A 22,203-nucleotide genomic window follows, 5' to 3' on the forward strand; every position below is an offset into this window, starting at 1 on the left:
TGATCTGAGGTAACTGGGAGGGATGCATTGTGGGTAGGGTTGAAGATTGAGAGTATTTGGCCTGCATAAACTGTAGACATGGCCAGGATGGTTCTGATGTTCAAAACCGAACCCATTGGTCAAGGACAAATGAAGATGGGCAACTCCGATGGAACATTATGGTGAGTGCATAACTTTTTCTAGTGCATACATAACAGAAAAGCCTCAAACTAGCTGTCTCAACCATAGCCTAATTTCATGCTGGTACTCCTCTCCTTTAAGGTGCTGTGTATACTTCTGGGAGCCAGAAAGCCTAGCACTAGATAATTTTCTCAGTAAAATGTACTAGGTTTTCTTCAAGACATAGTGACCATGGTGTTTAGCCCAAGCCAGAATCAGTCCAAGATGTCTTGCTTTAACTCCTTGTTTGACAAGGACCTGAAATATGTTCGATGATGCATTTCGCATCTGTTTCAACTTGTGTGCCTTCTTTCATAGATAAACTTGCTTAACATGGAGTTCCTTCATTTGAGTCCGATCATAAGACCTTTATTTTGTAATAGAGGGAGAAACCAGTCTCAGACTGATTGTGATCTCTGTGTCCTCTTAAGAGAAGTTGCACTTTACTGTGTATATATTTGTAATCCTCCCAGTGTGTATGCTCCTCATTGTTGCCAGTGGTGAGGATTGAGGCTCCTTGATTACTGGGCCAGTGCAGGGTTATCACATATTAATTGGTTGGCAGTGGTGGGATATCCACATCACATATTAATTGGCTTGTAGTGGTGATCTGCATAGTAGGATTCAGTGGTATGGATATTGAATTCCTGTAGCCTGTAAATAGTGTTCACTAAGGAAGGTGTTTGTACTCTCAATCAGCCACACAGTTTACATTCAAAGTTTCATATCATAATTGTTTTTTTTTTTTTTTGTTAGCTTAGTTAGTCAGGGAGAGCAGGCAAGCATGTCAGCAGAGGAGTATGGCAAGCTGACAATGAGCCAGTTGGCCCAGGCTAAAGGACTGGTGCATGCCAATCTGACTAAGGCAGAAATGATTGTAGCCTTGGGCACAGACAAGCAATCAGGAGGGCACGCAGGCTTGCCTTGGAGATGTACCACTCTGAAGATGGACAGTTCAACCTTTCCACAGAGGACTTAAAAATCCATCTGGAGTTGAGACTTGAACTGGAAGCCAGACGTTTGGAGATAGATGCAGCAAAGAAACTACGATGTCTGGAAGCTGAGGAGAATGAGATGCAGAAGCAACAATGACAAGGAGATGCTGACTCTTCTCCAGGTCATGGAGTTAATGAGGAAGGGAGTAACTGAACCCCAGAAGCAACAGAGGTCAGTAAATTTTTTCCATAATTTACAGAGGGAGGTTATTTTGAGTTTCATTCATATGTTTGAAAGGGTATGTAAACAGTATAATGTTGAGCAAAGGCTCTGCGTACGGTTCCTGATCCCTTACTGCATGGTAAAGCTGTAACTGCTATTTCTAAATTGTCTAATACTGATTGCTTAAATTATAATACTGTACAAAGCTGTCTTTTAAAGTGCTTTAAGTTAACACCTGAAGCTTATAGGAAAAGGTTTCATGAGCACAGATGCAAGGCAGATTAAAGTGCGTGAGAATATATTGCTGAACTAAGCACTTATTTTCATAGGTGGGTGAGTGAATATCAGGTCACCACTTTTAAAGGGCTGACAGACCTTTTGGTGAGGAAACAAGCCCTTAGCACTTTGCCTGAGGACATGAGAATCTGGTTAGCTGATAGACAAAGCAATACCGCAGATGAGTTGGGGAAGAAGGGAGACTTATACCTAGCAAGCAGGGCATCACTGCACAGGAAAGTGACACCCAGTGCTGCTCATGGGTCCAAGGGAACCCATGGTGGGCAGCCCAGACTGCCCCAAAAGAGTCCGCCAGTAGCAGGGGAAGCCACTAGTTGAGGTACATGTCCAGGACCAAGGGTTAAATGTTTTAAATGCAACCAGTGGGGGCAATGTAGTATATAGATGTCCACAGAGGCAAGGTGGGGAACAAAAGGTGGAAGAGCCTGTAAGTGGGAATGACAAAATGCCAGTAGTAAGTTGCCTTGACACAACAAGGGTACCGAACTACCACAAGAGGTTATATCCTATCTTAGTGGAAGGGAAATAGGCCACTGCTGGAGGGTGAGAGAGCCTCTGACCCCCTAACCATTGTGAACACTGCAATGGTTAGCAACACTTGCTTGGACAGTCTACTCCAGTCAGAGCTTTAGGAGGGACCCCATTCCAAATACCTTTGGCTAGGGTTCACCTTAATTGGGAGGGTGGAAAAGGAAGCAAGCAAATAGGTGTGTTGATGATATCCCTGCAGATTTCCTGAAAGGGAAAGATTTTGATAATGCAGTACCTTGTGTGCATGCAGTAACACACAGGCTTGGAGACGAACATGTAGGTCTGGTAGCCCGAGGGAGACTCAAACAAGACTGCACAGTTGCAGCCAGGACAGGTGAGGTGGTTAATTCGGGGAGGGAGGTACCCAGTAGCAGTGAAACTGAAGGTGAGCCACAGCTGCTTGTGAGTAATGATGTTCCCTTGGACAGAGTGGCTGCAAGGACAACACTGAGTAGTACCACCCAGGCTGACAGTGAGGCACTGTTGTCAGAGGATGCCAGACTTCCTGTGGAAGGGGTGACAGAGGGAGTTCAGACCGGCTCAGCTCTCAGACCCTACATTACAAGACCTGAGGGAGGTAGCCAGTGAGGCACCTGATTCTCAAGGGAAAGGGGAATCTGTTACTGGGACAAAGGGTTATTGTATAGAGAGTGGACTCCTGAGGAGGGGTTAGAGGGTGAGAGAATACAGCAGTTGGTACTGTCTGGTACTCCTAACCATAGCCCATGATATTCCCTTTGCAGGCCACAAGGGCATAAAACATACAAAGAGACGTATTATGCAGAACGTTTATTGACCTGGTATTTCTAGAGATGTAACAGGGTGCTGCAGGACCTGTGAGCAGTGCCAAAAGGTAGGCAAGGCAGGAGACAAAGTGAAAGCTCCTTTGATGCTTTTGCCTCTGAATGGGGAGCCATTTCAGAGCATAGCTATGGATATTGTGGGGCCTCTGAGTACCCCAAGTTCCACAGGAAAAAAGTATAACCTAGTGGTAGTAGATTCTGCTACCAGACACCCTGAGACAGTAGCATTGCCCTCCATTGAGGCAGAAAAGGTGGCAAATGCTTTGTTAGAGATTTTCAGCAGGGTAGGTTTTCCGAAAGAAATACAGACTGACAGAGGTGCCAATTTTATGTCAGACCTGTTGGCTTGTCTGTGGAAGTAGTGTGGGTTGAAGCACCTAAAGACCACCCCCACCATCCCCAGACTAATGATCTTGTTGAGAGGTTAAAGTCTACACTCAAGACGATGCTACGGGCATTTGCAGATGAGTTTAAGAGGGAGTGAGACAAATATTTACTCATCTGTTTGCTTACAGAGAGGATCCCCAGGAATCCACAGGTTTTTCACCCTTCGATTTGCTGTATGGGCATAGGGTGAGGGAACCTCTAGATTTGATTTGAGATGAGTGGGACGGTGAGTGTGAATCCCACAAGGGGTCTGTTGTGGCATATGTCCTAAACTTCAGGACAAGGCTTGGGGGGAGATCATGGGCTTGGCCCAGGAGAACTTGACGGAAGCCTAACAGTAGAAAAAAGTCTGGTATGACAGAAATGCTTGAGCTAGAGAGTATGTTGTGGGGCAGCAGGGAATGGTTCTCATTCCTGTCAGAGTTTGAGCTACAGTTTTTTAGGGTTCCTATTAAGTGATCGAAGATGCATTCTTTCGAATGCCTCTTGATCAAACTTAAAAGAACGAAAAGGCAAAATAGCGAAGTGGCTTTTAAGCAAATTCTTTCCCTGGGAAAGAATTTGCTTGGCTGCTTCCATTACTTTGCTGTTTTCGGCACTGTAGTGTGATCTCGAAGTTGGTATATTTAAGTAGGGGGGTGTGGGGTGCAAAGCCCTCCCACTTTATGTATTGTTTTTAAAGTTTTTTTTTTGTTTTGGAACAGCGATTGTTTTCCCTGGGGAAAAAAATTCGCTGTTCCAAGTGTTCAAGATTGTAAGCTTTCGCTTGCATAGGGTCGATAAATCAGCGTTTGCTGATTTAATATAGACCCTTTTTTTTTATAAGTATTGTAAACTGGAAATTCACTCGAAGTATTAGAGCAGAATTTGCTACTGTATTTGTTTAAGGGCATGTGGTTTATGCTTACTCTCAGCCACTTGCCAGATAGTTGTGGAATGCACCCTCCCCCCCGCCGCAAAGATGTACAGCAGAGTAAATGCAACATCCAGCCCTGCAAAAGCTTACAGACTTGTCTTTTTACTCAGTGCAGCTGTGGACTGCACCTCCCCCCTTCAAAGACTGCAGCACAATAGAGCATCTAGCCCTACAAAAACATAGACTTATCTTTATACTCAGTAAAGAAAAAAAAACTGTAGTAGAGTAAGTTACAACATCCAGCCCTGCAAAAGCTTTCATACTTGTCTTTTTACTCAGTGTAAGGGGAAATTACTTGTTCATACTTTTATCCTAATCGTGCACTGTTGAAATGGTACCAAGTTTTATGTCTCTCCTCTTCTCTGGTTGAACAGCATTATTTGGCCTGGTTTTTCAAAACTATTATAAAAAATTACCTCCACTGACCCTTAAGTTTTCCCCTTTCCTTCCCTCTATAAAGAGGTGCACCCTACTCTTGCTGTGGCAGCCTGTGCTTTCTTAATTGCTCTTTTCAGCTACTGTTTTGGTGATTGTCCTCCTTTGCCTGCACAGGCAATTCTGTGTTGCTCTGCTTTTTTGATTTTTCATTCATTGAAGTTTCACTGATAACTACTTGCTGTATTACTTTTATATCTTTCAACCCTTACTGTTTTTAATTTACTACTTTTAATACTACATAGTCTAAGCTTTAATTTGACAGTTATGCTAGTAAGCAGCCTCAGTTACTTCTGTGCAGATTTTAACAGTGCCAACTCTATTGATTTTTGTCCATGCACTGGCCCTAAGGGGCTGGAACCCACTCTGTTTGACCTAACTTCCCTCCCATACCCTAGCCCCAGTTTCCACCCATGCCTACTACAACTACATCTATATTGCCATAAGCCCACCCCCTCCATTCCTAGAGTCAGTCATACACATTACAGTCACCCTATTTGCTCTTACCTTTTGTACACAGCAGTATTATATCACACAGCTTTTCCTTTGGCCCTTCACATTTCCCTCTACTTTTTCTCCTTCCCTGCTATTCCATCCATTCACCCACCTCTATTTAAACTGCAATACCTTAATTTATTATACTTATCTCTCCTTATTAAATTCTTCAAAATTGACTAAAACTACATTATGCTGCCCATTCCCTTACTAGCTCTACTTCTGCTATCTATTCTTACTCATGTCGCATCTTATCATACTCTGTTATGAGGCGTTTCACTGTCACATTAAGAGCAGTAAACTCCAAGTCTAAATCATCCTTCTCTCACCCTGCTGTAAGCACCCAGCCTATACTCTACAGATACACCAAAGAAGAATCCACATTGCACACAGTTATTATAAAGATGAAAACTAAATACAAAAAAAAGTTCATTACACACTTCATCTAAGTTTGCTCTTGATGGTGGTATACATCCTAATCCTGGACCCTCTCTACACACTTACAACTCTCTCTTCTCAGCTACCTCTAGTACGCCTCTTCTACTCAACCAAGGACAAATTCTACTTTTGATGTACTTGAATCTTAGGAACATCTATAATGAACTATCACAATTACATGCCTATATAGCTTCATAGACCACTGACATACTAATAGCCACAGAAACCTGTCTAAAGCCAGGTCCTAAATCCCAGAAAATCCCCCCTTTCCCTAGGTAACAACATCAATATAAATAACAGACAACATACGAAAGTTAGTGGCATGGCTGTGATATGCAAAAAATCACCTTGAAATCACTTCCTATCCCCTCATCCACAACAACGTTTCCAATGCTGAACACACATCTCTTGCAAATCAACAAAAGAAGAGCGTGTATATCACTGCTATCTGTATCCCTCCTGGAAACAACATCTCTCCTGTATTGGCTTTCTAATAATGTGAACAAGGAAACCATCATCTTAATAGATTACTTTCTTATAAACTTTGACTCTCCGTCAGTCTTTGTTTTTTCTAAATTATAGTGCTACTCAGACTAATCCAGTAACAGGGAGTCTACATTACACTGGTTCCTCACCGCAACCCCTAACGAAATTAACACTGCTGGCTGCCTACTTGTCACCATCACTGACCATCTACCAACCCTTGCCGTGATGCAGTCTAATCATGCACATAAACACATAATCTGTAATAATGTATGTACACACTCCAACAATGACACCTTCATTTGGTACCTCAACAAATACAACTGGGATATTCTAAAATACTTACCCCTAGATGATGCTATAACTCACTTTAACAACACATTCCTTAACATGCTAAACAAACTAGCTCCCATCAGATCAAGACAAATTAAATCTAGCCCCACCCCATGGATCACAAGAGAAACCAGGAAACTCATGCTAAAGAGAGAGAAAGCTTGAAAAGCATGGTCTACTGACAAAGCACCATAAAATGTCAGTATTTTAGACAGCTTAGGAATCTTTCAGAAATTCAAAAAAAAGTTGAGACAAATACCCTGAGCAAACACATCTTATCTGTGGACTTTTATCATAAATTTAAGTTTAGGGTTTAAAAAGTTGTCTATCGCAGTGCAACAGTAGGTGAACTAGTGAATAAAACAAGAGATGGTTGCATATGACTGGATTAATTGTTTTAGGGCTGACAAAATGCTAGGATTGAATAGTACCAGTAGTATTGAGCCCATATTGACAAATAGACATCAGTATGTATATACGCAGTAGTTGTGTTTATTTTTATTGTAATATTTACTGTAATAATATAAGGAGATGAGGTGCATGGCAAAGAGAGAGGTGACAAAGGCTAAGGATAAGGCATATGAAGAGTTGTATGAAAGGTTGGACACTATGGAGGGAGAAAAGGACCTGTACCAATTGGCTAGACAGAGCGACTGAGCTAGGAAAGATGTGCAGCAGGTAGGGGTGATAAAGGATAATGAGGGAAACATACTCACAAGCGAGGAGAGTGTGTTGAGCAGATAGAAAGAATACTTTGAGGGGCTGATGAATGAAGAGAATGAGAGGGAGATAAGGTTGGATGATGTGGGGATAGTGAATCATGAAGTGCAATGGATTAGCAAAGAGGAAGTAAGGATAGCTATGAAGAGAATGAAGAATGGAAAGGCTGTTGGCCCAGATGACATACCTGTGGAACCATGGAGGTGTTTAGGTGAAATGGCAGTGGAGTTTTTAACCAGATTGTTTAATGAAATCTTGGAAAGTGAGAGGATGCCTGAGGAATGGAGAAAAAGTGTTTTGGTACCAATTTTTAAGAATAAGGGTGATGTGCAGAGCTGTAGTAACTACAGAGGGATTAAGCTGATCAGTCACACCATGAAGTTATGGGAAAGAGTAGCGGAAGCTAGGTTAAGAAGGGATGTGATGATTAGTGATCAGCAGTATGGTTTCATGCCGGGAAAGAGCACTAAAGATGCAATGTTTGCTCTGAGAGTGTTGATGGAGAAGTACAGAGAAGGTCTGGAGGAGTTGCATTGTGTTTTTGTAGACTTAGAGAAAGCATATGACAGGGTGCCTAGAGAGGAGTTGTGGTATTGTATGAGGAAGTCAGGATTGTCAGAGAAGTATGTAAGAGTGGTACAGGATATGTATGAGGGTAGTGTGACAGCGGTGAGGTCTGCGGTGGGAGTGACGGATGTGTTTAAGGTGGAGGTGGGGTTACATCAATGATCAGCTCTGAGTCCTTTCTTATTTGCAATGGTGATGGACAGGTTGACAGACAAGATCAGACAGGAGTCCCCGTGGACTATGATGTTTGCAGATGACATTGTGATCTGTAGTGAGAGTAGGGACAGGTGGAGGGAGACCCTGGAGAGATGGAGATATGCTCTAGAGAGAAGAGGAATGAAGGTCAGCAGGACTAAGACAGAATATGTGTGTGTGTGAATGAGGAGGAGGATAGAGGAATGGTGAGGATGCAAGGAGTAGAGGTGGCGAAGGTGGATGAGTTTAAATACTTGGGATCAATAGTTCAGAGTAACACTGAGTATTTAAGAGAGGTGAAGAGAGTACAGGTAGGATGGAGTGGGTGGAGAAGAGTGTCTTGAGTGATTTGTGACAGACGAATACCAGTAAGAGTGAAAGGGAAGGTCTACAAGAGGGTAGTGAGACCAGCTATGTTATATGGGTTGGAGACAGTGGCATTGACAAAAAGCCAGCAGTTTGAGCTGGATGTGGCAGAGTTAGAGATGTTAAGATTTGCACTGGGTGTGACGAGGGTGGACAGGATTAGGAATAAGTATATTAAAGGGTCAGCCCAGGTTGGAAGATTTGGAGACAAAGCCAGAGAGGCAAGATTACATTGGTTTGGACATGTGCTGAGGAGGGATGCTGAGTATATTGGGAAAAATATGTTAAGGATGAAGCTACCAGGTAACAGGAAAAGAGGAAGGCCTAAGATAAGGTTTATGGATGTGGATGTGGTGAGAGAGGACATGCAGGTGGTTGGTGTGACAGAGCAAAATGCAGAGGACAGGAAGAAATGGAAACAGATGATCCGCTGTGGCGACCCCTAACGGGAACAGCCGAAAGAAGATGACTGTAATAGTATAGTTATTAGTAATACTTGTATATTTTTGGTTTATATTTGGATTTTATTATAAGTTAGTTTTTATTTCTTCCTGGGCTTGTTTATATGTGTGTGTTCCTTTCACTATGTTTTATTTTAATTGCATTTAGCCATTTAATAACCCATGTGACTTTGAATATCTATGATTGGCTGGTGTAAACATTTAAACACTGTGAAGATAATGAGATTTGTAATTGCATTGAGAAACAGTTTTTTAACTCAAATGCTTTGCTGTGTTTTTATTATTTTACTCATTCAAGTAGTGTTTGGCGTTGAGCTCCTGTTGTGTTTTCTTGGATATGTTTTTGCTTCGTCTCCAAGATCTCTTTGGACAGCACGACTGATTGGCTTTGTGTGATTCTCGCCTTTAAAAATAAATTAGAGGTTTGTTGTAATAAATAAGCTAAGTTTGCATCCAACCTACCAAATCATTCACACTACTGTCTGGCACTGAAACACCTACACTGGCTCAAACTACCTTTTTGTCTTATCTACTGGCAACTGCGTAGTGCCCAACAAATAATGCACAACACAAAACTGACACCTGCTCATCACTACAATGCATCCTCAAACACTACTTCCTCCTTGGAATCTCCCCTCAAACAACAATATTTCCTAATGAGGACCAAGTCTCATAACAGTGCAGGTGACTCACTTTAGTCAACCTATGTTATGAAACACGAACTCCATTCCATCCACCCTAAAATAACTCATTATCACACATTTTAAACACAGCCTAAAACAACACCTAACTTATTTCATGACTATGCTCATGCTCCCATCCTGACTTAAACCCACCTTTCTTTCTGTTTCACTTCCATTGCCAATCACCTGCACTCATTCCCCTTTCTTATCCATGAATCTTTCATCCACACTACTGCTCCTCTCCTAATGCCACCTCATCATCTTCCCTATGTACTGTTATCTCAAACTCTGTTTCTAGTTGTGCTTTCTTGATTAGTTCTGATTATACCCTTCCTCCTCCTCTACTTTCTGTTCCTGCTCTAGTGACGTCTTATCTCATTAATGTCAACATATATGTACTAAACTTATGTGAATTGTTATTGCTCTTGTATCTCCAGCTATCATGCGTAAACATGTCTTTGATTTTTAAAGTGCATGATATATGTCTTTACTTTGCAGGTAGTATTGAAACAAATAGTAATGTTTAATTTTTTGTTCTCATCCATTGTAAAATTGTATTTTATGTAGAACTTTTCTCCTGGGACCTCTACTGAAATGGGAGTTGTGCTTTTGAATTTTTCCAGTCAACAAAAGACAAATAAATATAAAGGGTATGTACTGCTTTAGTACTCCCAAGAATTGCAACTTGTAATAAATTGATGATCCTTATTATGAGCAAAGTACAGTAGGTTTTTGAATATTCCTGCTACTGTATAGCTTCCCATGGCTTTGTAAGTTCTAGTCAAGTAACGGGAGGTCGAGCAGCAAATAAGCAATTGAGTATAGTTGAACTGTTCAGCAGCTGTTCACATCGTCAGTAACAGAACATAAAATTTTATATCTGGGAAAAAAAAACAGCATGGTGGCAGCCAAGAGCCTGTACTTGCACAGGATAAAGAATACTTGTACAGATGATAACATCAAGCTGTCCATTGGTGTAGTGGATACAGAAGTAGTCTTATGTACCCAGTGTTAGGGGACTTCCAAGTTGGCTGCACATTGAGTAACCGTTTGTTTCTAGCTCTTCCAGTGTGATAACAGAAACTTGGCAGAGAAGGCCATTGGACTTGTGTTTATGTGTAAATTTCAGTAACTGGCTAGCAAGTGTACTGTCTGGATGTCAGGAATAAAGAAATAATGAAGACCTGGAAAACAATCGGTTACAAAAAGTGAGGAAGAAACACTGACTGGGGAAAGTTCTGCAGTTCAGCAAAAAGCAATGCAACCTTCAGACATGACTTCCAGTAAAAAGACAAATGCATGCAGATCTGGTTAAAATAAACAAAACCCTGATGGATTATATCAGAACAAACAACAAAAGGCTAGAAAAAAATGGAAGAAGATTTAAACAGATATTCAAATGAGATGATAAAGCTGCAAAAACCTGAGGTTGAAATGAAGAAAAGGCTGGCTGATTTTGAGACTGCTAAGGAAGAGATGTTTCAAAAAATAATAGAGGTAGAGGATGGAGCTCATAAGGAAAACCTGAGATTTTCAGCTATACCAGAGAAGCTAGAAGGAACAGACTGCATTAATCTTATGAAATCACAAATAAGCAACTGGACTGGTATTCCACAGCAGCAGTTGTTACTTGAAAGGGCACAACATTGTATGTATGCTCCAGACCTAGCTATAAGAAAGCAACCTAGACCTTTAATAGTAAAGATGTAATCCTTCCAGCAGAAGGAGTTTGTTCTGATAAAACTGTGGTAGAACGACAACGTACTAAAAGTTGGAGACCGCAGAGTGTTGGTGGAGAATGATTATTAATTTTACACCAGACAGAAGAGGAGCAAATTTATTCCACTATTCAGGGAATGCCGAGATGCAGGTGTGAGATTCAAACTACGTTACACAGCTGTTTTCAAGGTATTCTTCCTTGGAGGGACAAAATAATTTTTTGATGAAGTACATGCTAAGGAAGAAATACAAACGTTTATCCAAAAAAAGTAAGCTGTGAAACCAAAGGAAATTCTGCTTCTTGTTTTTCTGGTACTAAAGACCACAGAGGGGACTTATACCTATGAAATGTTTTCAACATTTTAAACGGAAAATTTTGGAGAGAAGGAATGGAACATGAGAGTTGATGAAGTATCGAGAGTGCATTAGAAATGAAGCAAAGACAGTATTTCAGAGATGAACAGTAATAAAACCAATAACTTGATATGGGATTAAAATGCAATAATTATATTTGTGAAATATGACAGAACAAGAAAATCTGGAAATATTGGTCTTTTTCAGAATTGGACTTGTGGGGTACACTAAAGCATATGCCATACTTCATGTCATTAATGTTTGGAAAAGTGTTTTAGGCAGGGGAAGAGGAGAGAGAAAGTTAACTCTTAAGTAAAGATTTTTTTACTTTAAATGGTACCAACTCTGTGGCATCTGGTTTTCTTTACATGCTATAATGTTTTTTCAGTTATTTGTAAGTGTAATGGGAATTGTAAACCGGTTCTGCTGTTCTTTTTTCTTTTCTTCCTTCTCTTTCTCCTTCAGTTTTAAGAAATGTAGACACTGCAGTGTAAAGGGGTGGCCACAGTGGTGCAGCGGTTAGCATTGCTGCCTCACAGCAAGAGGTTCTCCGGTTCAATCCTCGGCTGGGGTGCCTTCTGTGTGGAGTCTGCATGTCCTCCCTGTGGTCATGTGGGTTTCCTCCGGGTGCTCCGGTTTCCTCCCACATCCCAAAGACATGCTGTAGGTGGATTGGACACACTAAATTGTCCCTAGGCATGTGTGCGCCTTCTGTGGAAGGTTGGGCACCGGGCTGGCAACTTGATGCCGTAAAACTCCACTGCCAGTCCTGAGTGGATGGTGATCCGCTGTGGTGACGCATAACCGGGAAAAGCCGAAAGAAGAAGACACTGCAGTGTAAAAAAAAAATAGCCTGGTTAAAAAGCATGATGAAAAAAAAAATAATGTGCTTTCTCATTCTTGCATGGGGGAATGACTAGATTGAAGACCTTAGATTAATTTAGTTACAAATTTTAAGAGGGAGCAAGTAAATGAAAAAAAAAATAACAGTGTGAGGCTTTTTTCTAGCAGATACATGTATGCTCAGTAACAATTCTGCAGCTGGTCTTCACGTTTTCATGGAAACAGTCTGATAAACTGGCTGCCTGGTTCACGGTCTGAGAAAGAGAAGCTGGCTACAGTCTGGCAGAGAGTGATTGGCTGGGGGAAAAAAAGGAAACTGGCTAGGAGATGTTCCCTGAAAACATTCGGAGGTTTTCCCAAGATCGATGATGTCTGAAAGCATTTAGGGGCTTTCCCCAAGGTAGTTAGTTATGTGAAAACATTCAGGGGTTTTCCATGCTGGGAAAGCTATAAAGATAAGACAACTGCCAATTAGTGCTTAGTAGAAGCACAGGCTGCACCATGTGTCTTAGCATGGATAAAGTTTCACAGATTTGAGTTAACCTAAAAGATTGTGGCTATCAGTTTGGGACTTTTGCTCCTATTAGGAGGGTAAAACTTCTGTATTTGAAGGTGTACATAGTTGTGTGTGATAGTATTAATAGGGTTTGAGGGGGGTATTGGGGGGTGTTTTCTTTGAAGGCATTCAATAAAACAAAAGGTTTTATAAGATGTGTGATATAGGCCCAAATGGATATGACAAGAAATAACTGTATAAAAGCTCAACCTGCCAAACAGTGTATGCATGTAACAAAAGCTAGAACTAGACATTTAACAAAAAAGGTGTTCTACATAAAAGGTGGGAATACTAACTTTTTAATATAATGATGCTTTCCTTAATGTCTTTAAATGTCAATGGTCTTACAAACAGGAAAGAGTAGTGAACTAAATTAAAAATGTAGAGTGCAAATAGCTATGTTACAGGAGAGGCACTTAGCACTGAATTTGTGAATTTAATGTTTTCAGGATGGTTATTCAGTGGAATACCTGGGACAAAGGAAAAGAGGAGTACTTATTTTAATTGCAGGAGGAGCTGCAATAGTGATAGAAGAAGAAAAAAATTATGGCAGACTTGTAGAGCTAAAGTGCTACTGGCAAGGGAAGAGGATTACACTGGCAATTTACATTCCACCTAAAACTGCTGTAATGGAGCTTAACAAAATTCAGGGAGAAATCAGTTTTCAACAAGAAATATTACTTACAGGTGAGGACTAGAATTTGATTTGCAGCAGTGAAGATGTGTCTGAGGGGCCCAGAAGCAAAAATGTAACAAAGGAGGGTTGAATTTTGAAGAAATTTATGAAATATTTGGCATGGAAGATGTGAACTTAGTAATAGTTTGGAGTGAATTTGCATATTTCACAAGGTATAAAAAATGGGCTAGGCTAGACAGAATTTACATTTCTCAGGAACATGTGTCTTTAATTGAAGGTCTTGATACTTGTCCAATAACTATTTCAGATCATGCACAAATCATATGTAAAATAAAAGCACAGGGTAAAGAAGTAAAAATGAGACATTGCTGCTTTCCCACTTATCTGTTGAAAACAGAGGAATTTAAGGAATGGGTAGTGGAGATTGTTCAGGAGCTGTTAGACTAGAAATTTCTTCTGAAAATATAGCTAAGGGAGTGGGATAAAAATATAGCTAAGGGAGTGGGATAAAATTAAGATGGAGTTTCAAAATAGGGTGAAAATAAAGGGATCTATGGTTAAGAAGTAATGAGAATTATTTACAGGGGCTGTCAAATGTTAAAGTATTGCAGAATAGGGGAAATCTCACAAAACAAGAGATCGACTGCAGAATGCTAGACAGAAAATAAGGGATTACCTCAATAATATGCACGAGCTTAGAAAGATTACAGTTGAGCAGCTGCTTTATGATAACTCTAGAGCACATAAACTTAGCACAAAAACTCAAAGTAGAAGGGGCTGTCACCAAACTTAGAGAGCCTAAAACAAGGAAGGTAACAAGATTCTGTAGAGGCTTTAGAAATATTTTGCAAATTCTATGAGAGATTCTAAAGCAGAGAAATATGAAAGTCAAGAAAGGATACAAATGGAAATGTTTATGGAAAAATTAAATATACCAATGTCAGAGGTAGATGAGGCTCAATTACTGGTGGTTAGGATAGGGAAGATGAGCTAAACATTGTGATGTACAACAAATCTACAGGAAAGTTCCCAGAAATAGATGGTAGGAGGACAAAAACTGATAAAGATCTGGAAGGTTTTGCTTAATACTATCTTAAGAGAAGTACCACCATCCTGGAAGAAAGCAGTGGTAGCTGTAATACCTAAAAAGGGTAAAGATCCATCAGATCCAGCTTCATACAGGACCATTTCAATATTAAACCATGATTATAAAGTGTTCATGTCTATAATGGCTAAAAGAATGGCAAAAGTAATGCCAAAGGTGATAGATATGGATCAATGGGGTTTTGTGGAGAGGAGGCAAACATCTGACAACATTAACAGAACATTGATGATCCAGAAGGAAGCAGAATGTAAGAAAATACCACTGTTGTTGGTGGGTCTTGATGCAGAGAAAGCTTTTGACAGAGTTAGCTGGGACTTTATGAGCAGAGCAGTGGAAGCATCTGCATTTCCTGAAAAAAATTATAAGGTTGGTTAGGAGGATATATGAGGGATCAAAGGCAAAAATTAAAGTGGGTGGGGCCCTCTCTGATAATTTCTGCTTGAGCAGATGAACCATGCAGGGGTGTCCTCTTTCCCCTTTATTATTTGCATTCTATTTAGAACTATTGGCAAAGAAAATAAGGGACTCAGAAATTCAAGGATATAATTGGTACGGTAGTCAAAACAAGCTGGCTTTATTTGCAGATGATATTATTTTATACCTAAAACCAGAAGAAGGGACTACAGTGTTGTGGAACATTTTGAGACAGTTTCATATCTCTTCAGGATACAAAATCAATTAAGTTAAAACAAAGGCAGTAGCAGTAAATTATGTTCCCACACTTGAACTGGTTCAGGAATACCCATATTTATGGGGACATGATAAAGTGAAGTATTTAGGAGTATGGATTAAAAATGATTCTAATATGGCAGCTAAGGATATGTGGGGAGAGACTAAAAGGATAATACAAAAAATGAGAAAATGGAAGCTTTGTTATATGGATGTAGATAGCAAGATACGAGTAGTTAAAATGTTTTTAGTTCCTTTAGTCGTATAGACAGGTCAAGAATATTTTTATCAACCAGAGAGGAAGTTGTGGGTAGCAGTTATTAAAGAGCTGAAGGACTTTGGGAGGGGAAGACTTCGAGTCAAGTGGGATAAGATGATTCTTCCAGTAGAACAGGGCAGATTGGCATTACCCAATTTGCAGGGTTATTTCCGAGCTGCTACATGATTAAGACTCCTATACATGGCACAAGCAGAAAACTATAATTCAAAGTGGAAAGGGATGAAGACAAGATGGGGAAAGCTCAAGAAACAAGGAGAGATTGGGATTTTGGATTCAGGCCTTTAAGAAGAATAACAGTACTTGTACAGAATATTATATCCATATAGTAGCAGAAAGTATTCTAAACTAAATCAACATGGGAATAGAAAAAGGAGATTCTGCCGATAGGGATGACTGCAGTTAGGGATACAGACAATAGGGGGCTGGAATTTATTGGGGAGAACTGGCAAAGGAACCAAGGTATTGGGAGCAAATAACTAGAGCGGGGAAGATGCCAAGAATTTATTTGGACTGCAGGTTAGAGATTGCCTTCCCTATCAGAGATTTTATCAGAGTGTAGGCAAAGAGAAAGAAATATGGGGTGTTTAAATGAAAGACCAGCACTGGTAGAGTTTTTAATAGAATCTAGAACAGAAGCTGACATTAAAAAAGGAGTAATTTGTAGAGCATATAAAATATTGCATGATAACTATAAGAATCAGAGGAGGTTAGATAGGATTGGGAAGAGAGGGTGGATAAACAATTCACAAAGAAACAATAGGAGGATATATTTGTCTCCCAAATATGCAACAAAATCTAGAAGATTTAGAATTTTTACCTGGAAATGTTTACACAGATATTTTTATACCACAAGTAGACTCCAGAGAATTTTCCTCAGGCAGACAGCAAATGTTGGAGGTGTGAAGGGGAAGAAAGAGGTAATTGGGAACATATTTTCTGGGAGTGTGGTGAGTTTGCAGACTTTATGGATTCCCTGCTCGATGCACTCTTGGAGATGCTGGATGGGCTGATTGGTCTGATGAGGGGAGATGATGTTTCTGAGCTATGATACAGAATCAGACCTGCCTAGACATGGTAAGGCCTTGCTGTGTCTAATAATGGTGGCTGCCAAAAAAAGCAATTACTCAAAAATGGAAATCAAAATCTAAACCAACTATGCTGGAAATAGTGAATATAGTAACAGAGAGAAAACAACTGGAATTGAGATCTGTAGAAAAGGCTAGGAGCAAACTGCATAGGAAAAACATGGGAATTGTGGGAACAATACAGGCAAGGGAGGAATGAGGTTTAAAAGGCGGTAGGGCTGAAATGATCTATGTAATGTTTGAGAAAGGTTGAGTAGATTATAAGTGATGCACAATGTTTAACTGGGAGTGTGTCAGCGTGGTTTGTGATGTAAAATGCTTGCAGCTAGGATTGTGGCGGTGTGGTTTGTTTTCATTTATATAAATGTGATTGCCTATATAGTGATGATTTAATAAAGATGTTTCTTTAAAAAAATGGAAGGAATTGAATAATTTATGCAATATTACTTAGGTTATATGATACATAGCAATATATGTGAAGTATAATGTTTATGTAAATATAGTTTGATTACTTTTATATGAATGGAAATTTGCCTATCACAAGTGATAATTTAATAAAGATGTGTTTGAGGGGAAAAATACCCAATGTTAGGACGTTTCAATCCTGCTATTCTCTGTTTTTTCACTATTGATGTTATATGGAGACATGGAGCCATTTGATAAAACAATCACAATGCTGTGCAAAGGACTTGATTTTTTTCTTCTGGATTTTGACTTTGTGCTTGAGATGTATGGATCATCTCTTTATGGGGAGGGACGGGCATTCATACAATACTTTATTTATTCACAGACCAAAAAGAGGCAAAAATCTGAGCATTCTGTGAAAATCTGGACAGTTGAGAGGTATGGTTTAGTTCTTGGTGATGGTGTGGTGCTTACTTTCCTATTCCTCGATGTTCTGTTGCCAGTGTTTTTGAACGATCCCTTTCTAGAATGATTGACTATAGTTGATAGCTTGTTTGCTGCTCAGCCTCCTATTATTTGCCCATAACTTAGTAAGCTGATTCCCACCCACAAGGAACTTCACTTCTCCCTATAATCAGGAAAATCAGGGAACTTGTCAAGAGAGGCACTCTGCTAATCCTGCCTTCCATCTCCAAGCCCTCATCTTTTTTTAGGGGAGGATATGATAATATGCCCTAAGTAAGGAAATTCCAAATGCCTAGGTCACTAGGCACACTTGCAGGTGATGGTCTTATTCTCGCATTCTCACCAAAAGGAACGTAAAGGATAAGCAGGCTGCTGCTGCTTTTGTACAGCTATCCCCTGACATCCTTGGTATAAAGGGGAGTGCAGCCCCATGTTGGGGATATCCAAAGCTGTGGAAGTTAAGCTAGATAATTAGACATCTACCTGCAGTAAATTCCTAATCCTTATTAATGATATTGCATCAGTGATCCATGTATTTGACCGTGTACGGTTATGGTGAAGATTTGCTTTCTCTAGTCTTAATAACTTATACTAGAGTTTTTCTTTGAAAGTGTATTCAGGAAAACCTGTGCTGGTTATTTTTCTCTTTTTTACTGTCTATTTAGTCGAAACATTTACTGGACCTTTTAGTCAAGCTTTTTTGAAATTAAACACATCCATTACTGGCTGACTTGTAGCACTTGTGGTACATTTGTTCTAAAAAAAAAAAAAAAGTACATCTGCTAGAATAAAGAAGTAAACTTTGCATTCTGTATGCTCATAGTTATGATTTTTTTTTACAAAAATAGATTGTTAAATGCAACTTTATACATTTCAACAATCTCTCATAATTTTTCCATTCATAAAAGAAAAAAAATATATGTCTGAAATACATGCATGTGTAGTATCTTATACTCATTGCGCCACCTTGCAAAAATATGCTCAGAATAAGATCAGGCTTGGAGACACATTTGCTGTTTATCTCTCACTGATTTAAGGCCCCACCCTTCATTTCCTTTCATGTTGTTGTGAGGGCTGGAGAAGATACAGGTTGTTGAGCTTTTTTGCATGATTATTGCAGTGCTGCTGTTTTAAGGTGCTTGTATTTATCAGTCAGGTTTGAACAAGATATCTGCTAGTAATACCATTTGGTACTTTACTTACAGTTTTATTTGTTTTCAAAAGACAGACTTTCCAGTGAAATGTGATGCAGAAGATCCCATCAACAGCAGCTGGAGTACAAAGAAAATGACTGTGAAACATACTCTGGAAGGTGCTACCTTTGCTAGAAATGAGTTTCAGTTAACATTGCCAGTTAGAGGGGCAACTGAACCACTAATTGGTAAGGCACTAATATTTTTGAATGTTATTGTTAACCCCACAAATGTAGAATGAACTGTTTAATGAAGCAAAAGAATGTAAAAGAAACCTTACTAAATGCCCTGATCAAGCGATTATATATTGGATCAAAGTTGCTGTAAATAACCTGTCTGATGTCAATTTTCATTCATTCCTCAATGATTGGCTTCGGATCCAACCTGGCCATTAATTAACTGCTCATGGTCACTAGAAAACTCCCAAGCTCTTCCCTTAGCCATAATCTTGTATCCCCTAACATACCCCAGCTCTCGTTTGCCACTTTCGTGATCATATATGGTCACTTTCAGCTCTCGAGCTTAATGTTCAAAGACAGAGAGTTATCTTATTATCCTATTAGTTGCCTCTTCAAAACTTTACTAAAAGCGCACCTAAAAACATGCTGGCTATGCCCTTGCAACTCCCACTCTAATATCACCCACCCCATCCAACCACTACCTTTCTTTCCACTCCACTAACTACCTTGATTATAGCAAGCTCAGATGCTCATAAGCCTAGTACTTATTATACAGCAGGAACTTCTTATTGTAACATTTGTTAATGTCTGTTATGTACTTAGCACATCAGTAGACAACTAGAATCTTTATCTGCGATGTTCATCTGTAAATATGTTGTAATTGCCATGTAAATTGTTAATCGCTATGTAATCCAATGTAACTACTGTCTGTTTGTTTTAACTGTGGAGCTTTTCTCCCCAGGCCTCTGCTGAAAATGGACCTACGTCCAGTCGGACACTCCCGGTCAACAAAAATAAATAAATAAATATCTTATTTTCTTATAGCTATTATATTTTCTCCCTACCTTACATGCTAGTGTTATTCGTTCTTACCATTGTTGGTAAACTTTCCCTTCTATCCCCTTTTACACAGTGTATTTGATACCGTTGTTGGTATCTCCTTCCCTTCTATCTTTAATAAATAATTAAAAAAAAAAAAAATCAAGTATTAAAAAGTGCCAGAAGTGTGGTCATATGGCCTCTTTCTGATGAGCATACTTTGTGTACTTATTGTCTAGGCACCTTCAGAAAGATTATGACGTCTGTAAATCTTTTAATCCTTTGGCCATAGTGGACCATAAAAACAAGATTATTTTAAATTGCTTGCTCCTCCTACCTTTTCAGAGGCTTTATATGGGGCTCAACCCCTCCCCAAACAGATGACAAAAAGACCAGTCTAGAAAACCTTCAGATCTGTCATGCTCGTCCACCCCTTCCTCAGAATCCCGATGGTGGAGCCTCCAAAAAAGAAACACAAAGTCTGATCCGAAGCCTGCTCCTTCTCTGAAACCAGTATCAGACACCAAATCACCTTACTCAGATCCTGTATTATCTGATCCAAAGCCTTTACCTTGGACCAGATATTCACCTTCTGTAGATCCGGTACCCTCTTGGGTCCTATCACCATATTTAGAGTCTCACCAGCATTCTAGGTCCCCCTCTGTGGCCTCATCATCTTGCTCTTAAAGAAGCCTGATCAAAATGTGTTGGCTAGATTAGATAGGAAAGCAAGAAGGATGCTTCTTGCTCACCATATGATTTATAAAAATCAGTGCATACCAAGATTATATATTCCCTGTTCTGAATAAGGTATGGGCCTCCTTGAAATTGATTATATGTATAGATCTGCAATTGTGGGACTGCACATATATCTGCTGACCTCACAAGACCCAAATGTAGTGAAAGTTTTGAAATATGAGGAGGATAAATCTAAGATGACTTCTCTGCATAATCTAGCAGAAGCATGTCAGCGTCAAGCAGGAATGGAAATCAAACCAGAAGTTGATAAAAATCAGGCAGCAACTGAATGTGCCAACAAACAAAAGAAAGACTATAAGGTGAGGGATCAGATGTGAAGGCAAGAAATGTGGAAAATACATAAATATAGTTGTAAGTATAGAAAAGTTCTGGAAGAACTTCATGTTGATCAGGAATGAACCCAGGAATGGTTAAGGAGAAGCGAATTCAAACCAAGAGATGAAAGGTTAATATTGGTGGCCCAAGATAGTGGGCTGCGTACACATTGGTTTACAAAGTCCATTGAACATGTGGGAGAAACAGACAAATGTAGGCTTTGTAAAACTGAATTGGAAACAGTTGCACACCTCATTGCTGGTTGCGACATGCTAATGGCAGAAGGACTGTATACTGAAAGACATAATAATGTGGCAAGACTGTTGCACTGGGGATTGTGCAAACATTATGGTACTGAAGTGGCTGAAACACCAGAAACATGAACCACAAAGCATCATAGAAAATTAAGTCTACATCTATTACCATCAGTTCAAAAGATGGATGCTAGAAAACCAGATATAGTGATCTAGGAAAAGAAAACAAAAGTGGCATTGATCATTGAAATCATCACACCCAGTGACTACAGTGTCCTGCATACAGAGAGAGACAAAGTCATCAAATATCAGGATTTGCAGGCAGAAATGAGAGCAATGTGGAAGAGAGATACCCAGACAGTTCCAATAGTAGTAGGAGCAACAGGTCTTAAGAGCCTACAATCGTATATAGATATGCTACCAATACATGTAACTCTGTATGAATTGCAGGAGGATTCATTACTGGGCACATTGCAAGTGCTGTGAAAAGCACTTTTGCAAAGAGTGAAACAATACTAATTACATGAACTTTATTAATCGTACTTTAACTTAGGAATGGGGTTCATTCCCATCATGGTATCAGAAACCCAAAAGACTTGGAAAAATTAAAAAAAAAAGCCTGACTAAAGCCAATGTGAATAAAATGATGAGGAAGTTTCTCTCTGTGCAGATTCAGATGGGTGTTCTTCCATCTCCTACCCCTTAGGTTCAGGAAGCCCTCACTAGCACTACACCACTGATTTTGGCTCATCCAATCTGACCTATGGTTTTGGAGCACTTGGATCTGAGTTTACTGGGACCGTCTGTGTCACATCTAAAGATCATAGTATCTTTGGCTCTGAGTTCTTCTTTGACTGCACTGGCTCCAAGTGTGTCGGTGCATGATGACTCTTGGAGCTGAAGCATCCCTGTTGTGTCGCAACTGTTGGAGTTAACTCCAAAGTTGTCAGAGCCATCTCTGCCCCTAAAAGCTTCAGAATTGGATAGCTTAGCTCTGACCACTGCCTTGGGTGGGCTACCTTCAGGGCAGGGGGAGCCAGTGGTGCAGAAATGAGGCTTCTCAGCTCCGTCAACTTCCTTCTCCCTGGAGGGTTCCGCATTCGGGTTAGTGGCTAGAGTGTTTTCTTCTTCTGTAGGAT

General features: G+C 39.9%; 1 protein-coding gene across 1 annotated transcript in view; it reads left to right on the forward strand.

The window, feature by feature from the left end:
* LOC122811525 overlaps positions 1-22,203 on the forward strand; it is a 1,751,548-nt gene that overhangs the window by 1,649,120 nt on the left and 80,225 nt on the right. Inside the window, exon 12 of the mRNA XM_044083457.1 lies at positions 18,770-18,926. Within this exon, the coding sequence (XP_043939392.1) occupies positions 18,770-18,926 (157 nt within the window). The remainder of the gene's footprint in view (positions 1-18,769; positions 18,927-22,203) is intronic.

Source organism: Protopterus annectens, chromosome 1.part0, assembly GCF_019279795.1.
Source record: "Protopterus annectens isolate FY-2018-M chromosome 1.part0, PAN1.0, whole genome shotgun sequence".
Taxonomy (NCBI): domain Eukaryota; kingdom Metazoa; phylum Chordata; order Ceratodontiformes; family Protopteridae; genus Protopterus; species Protopterus annectens.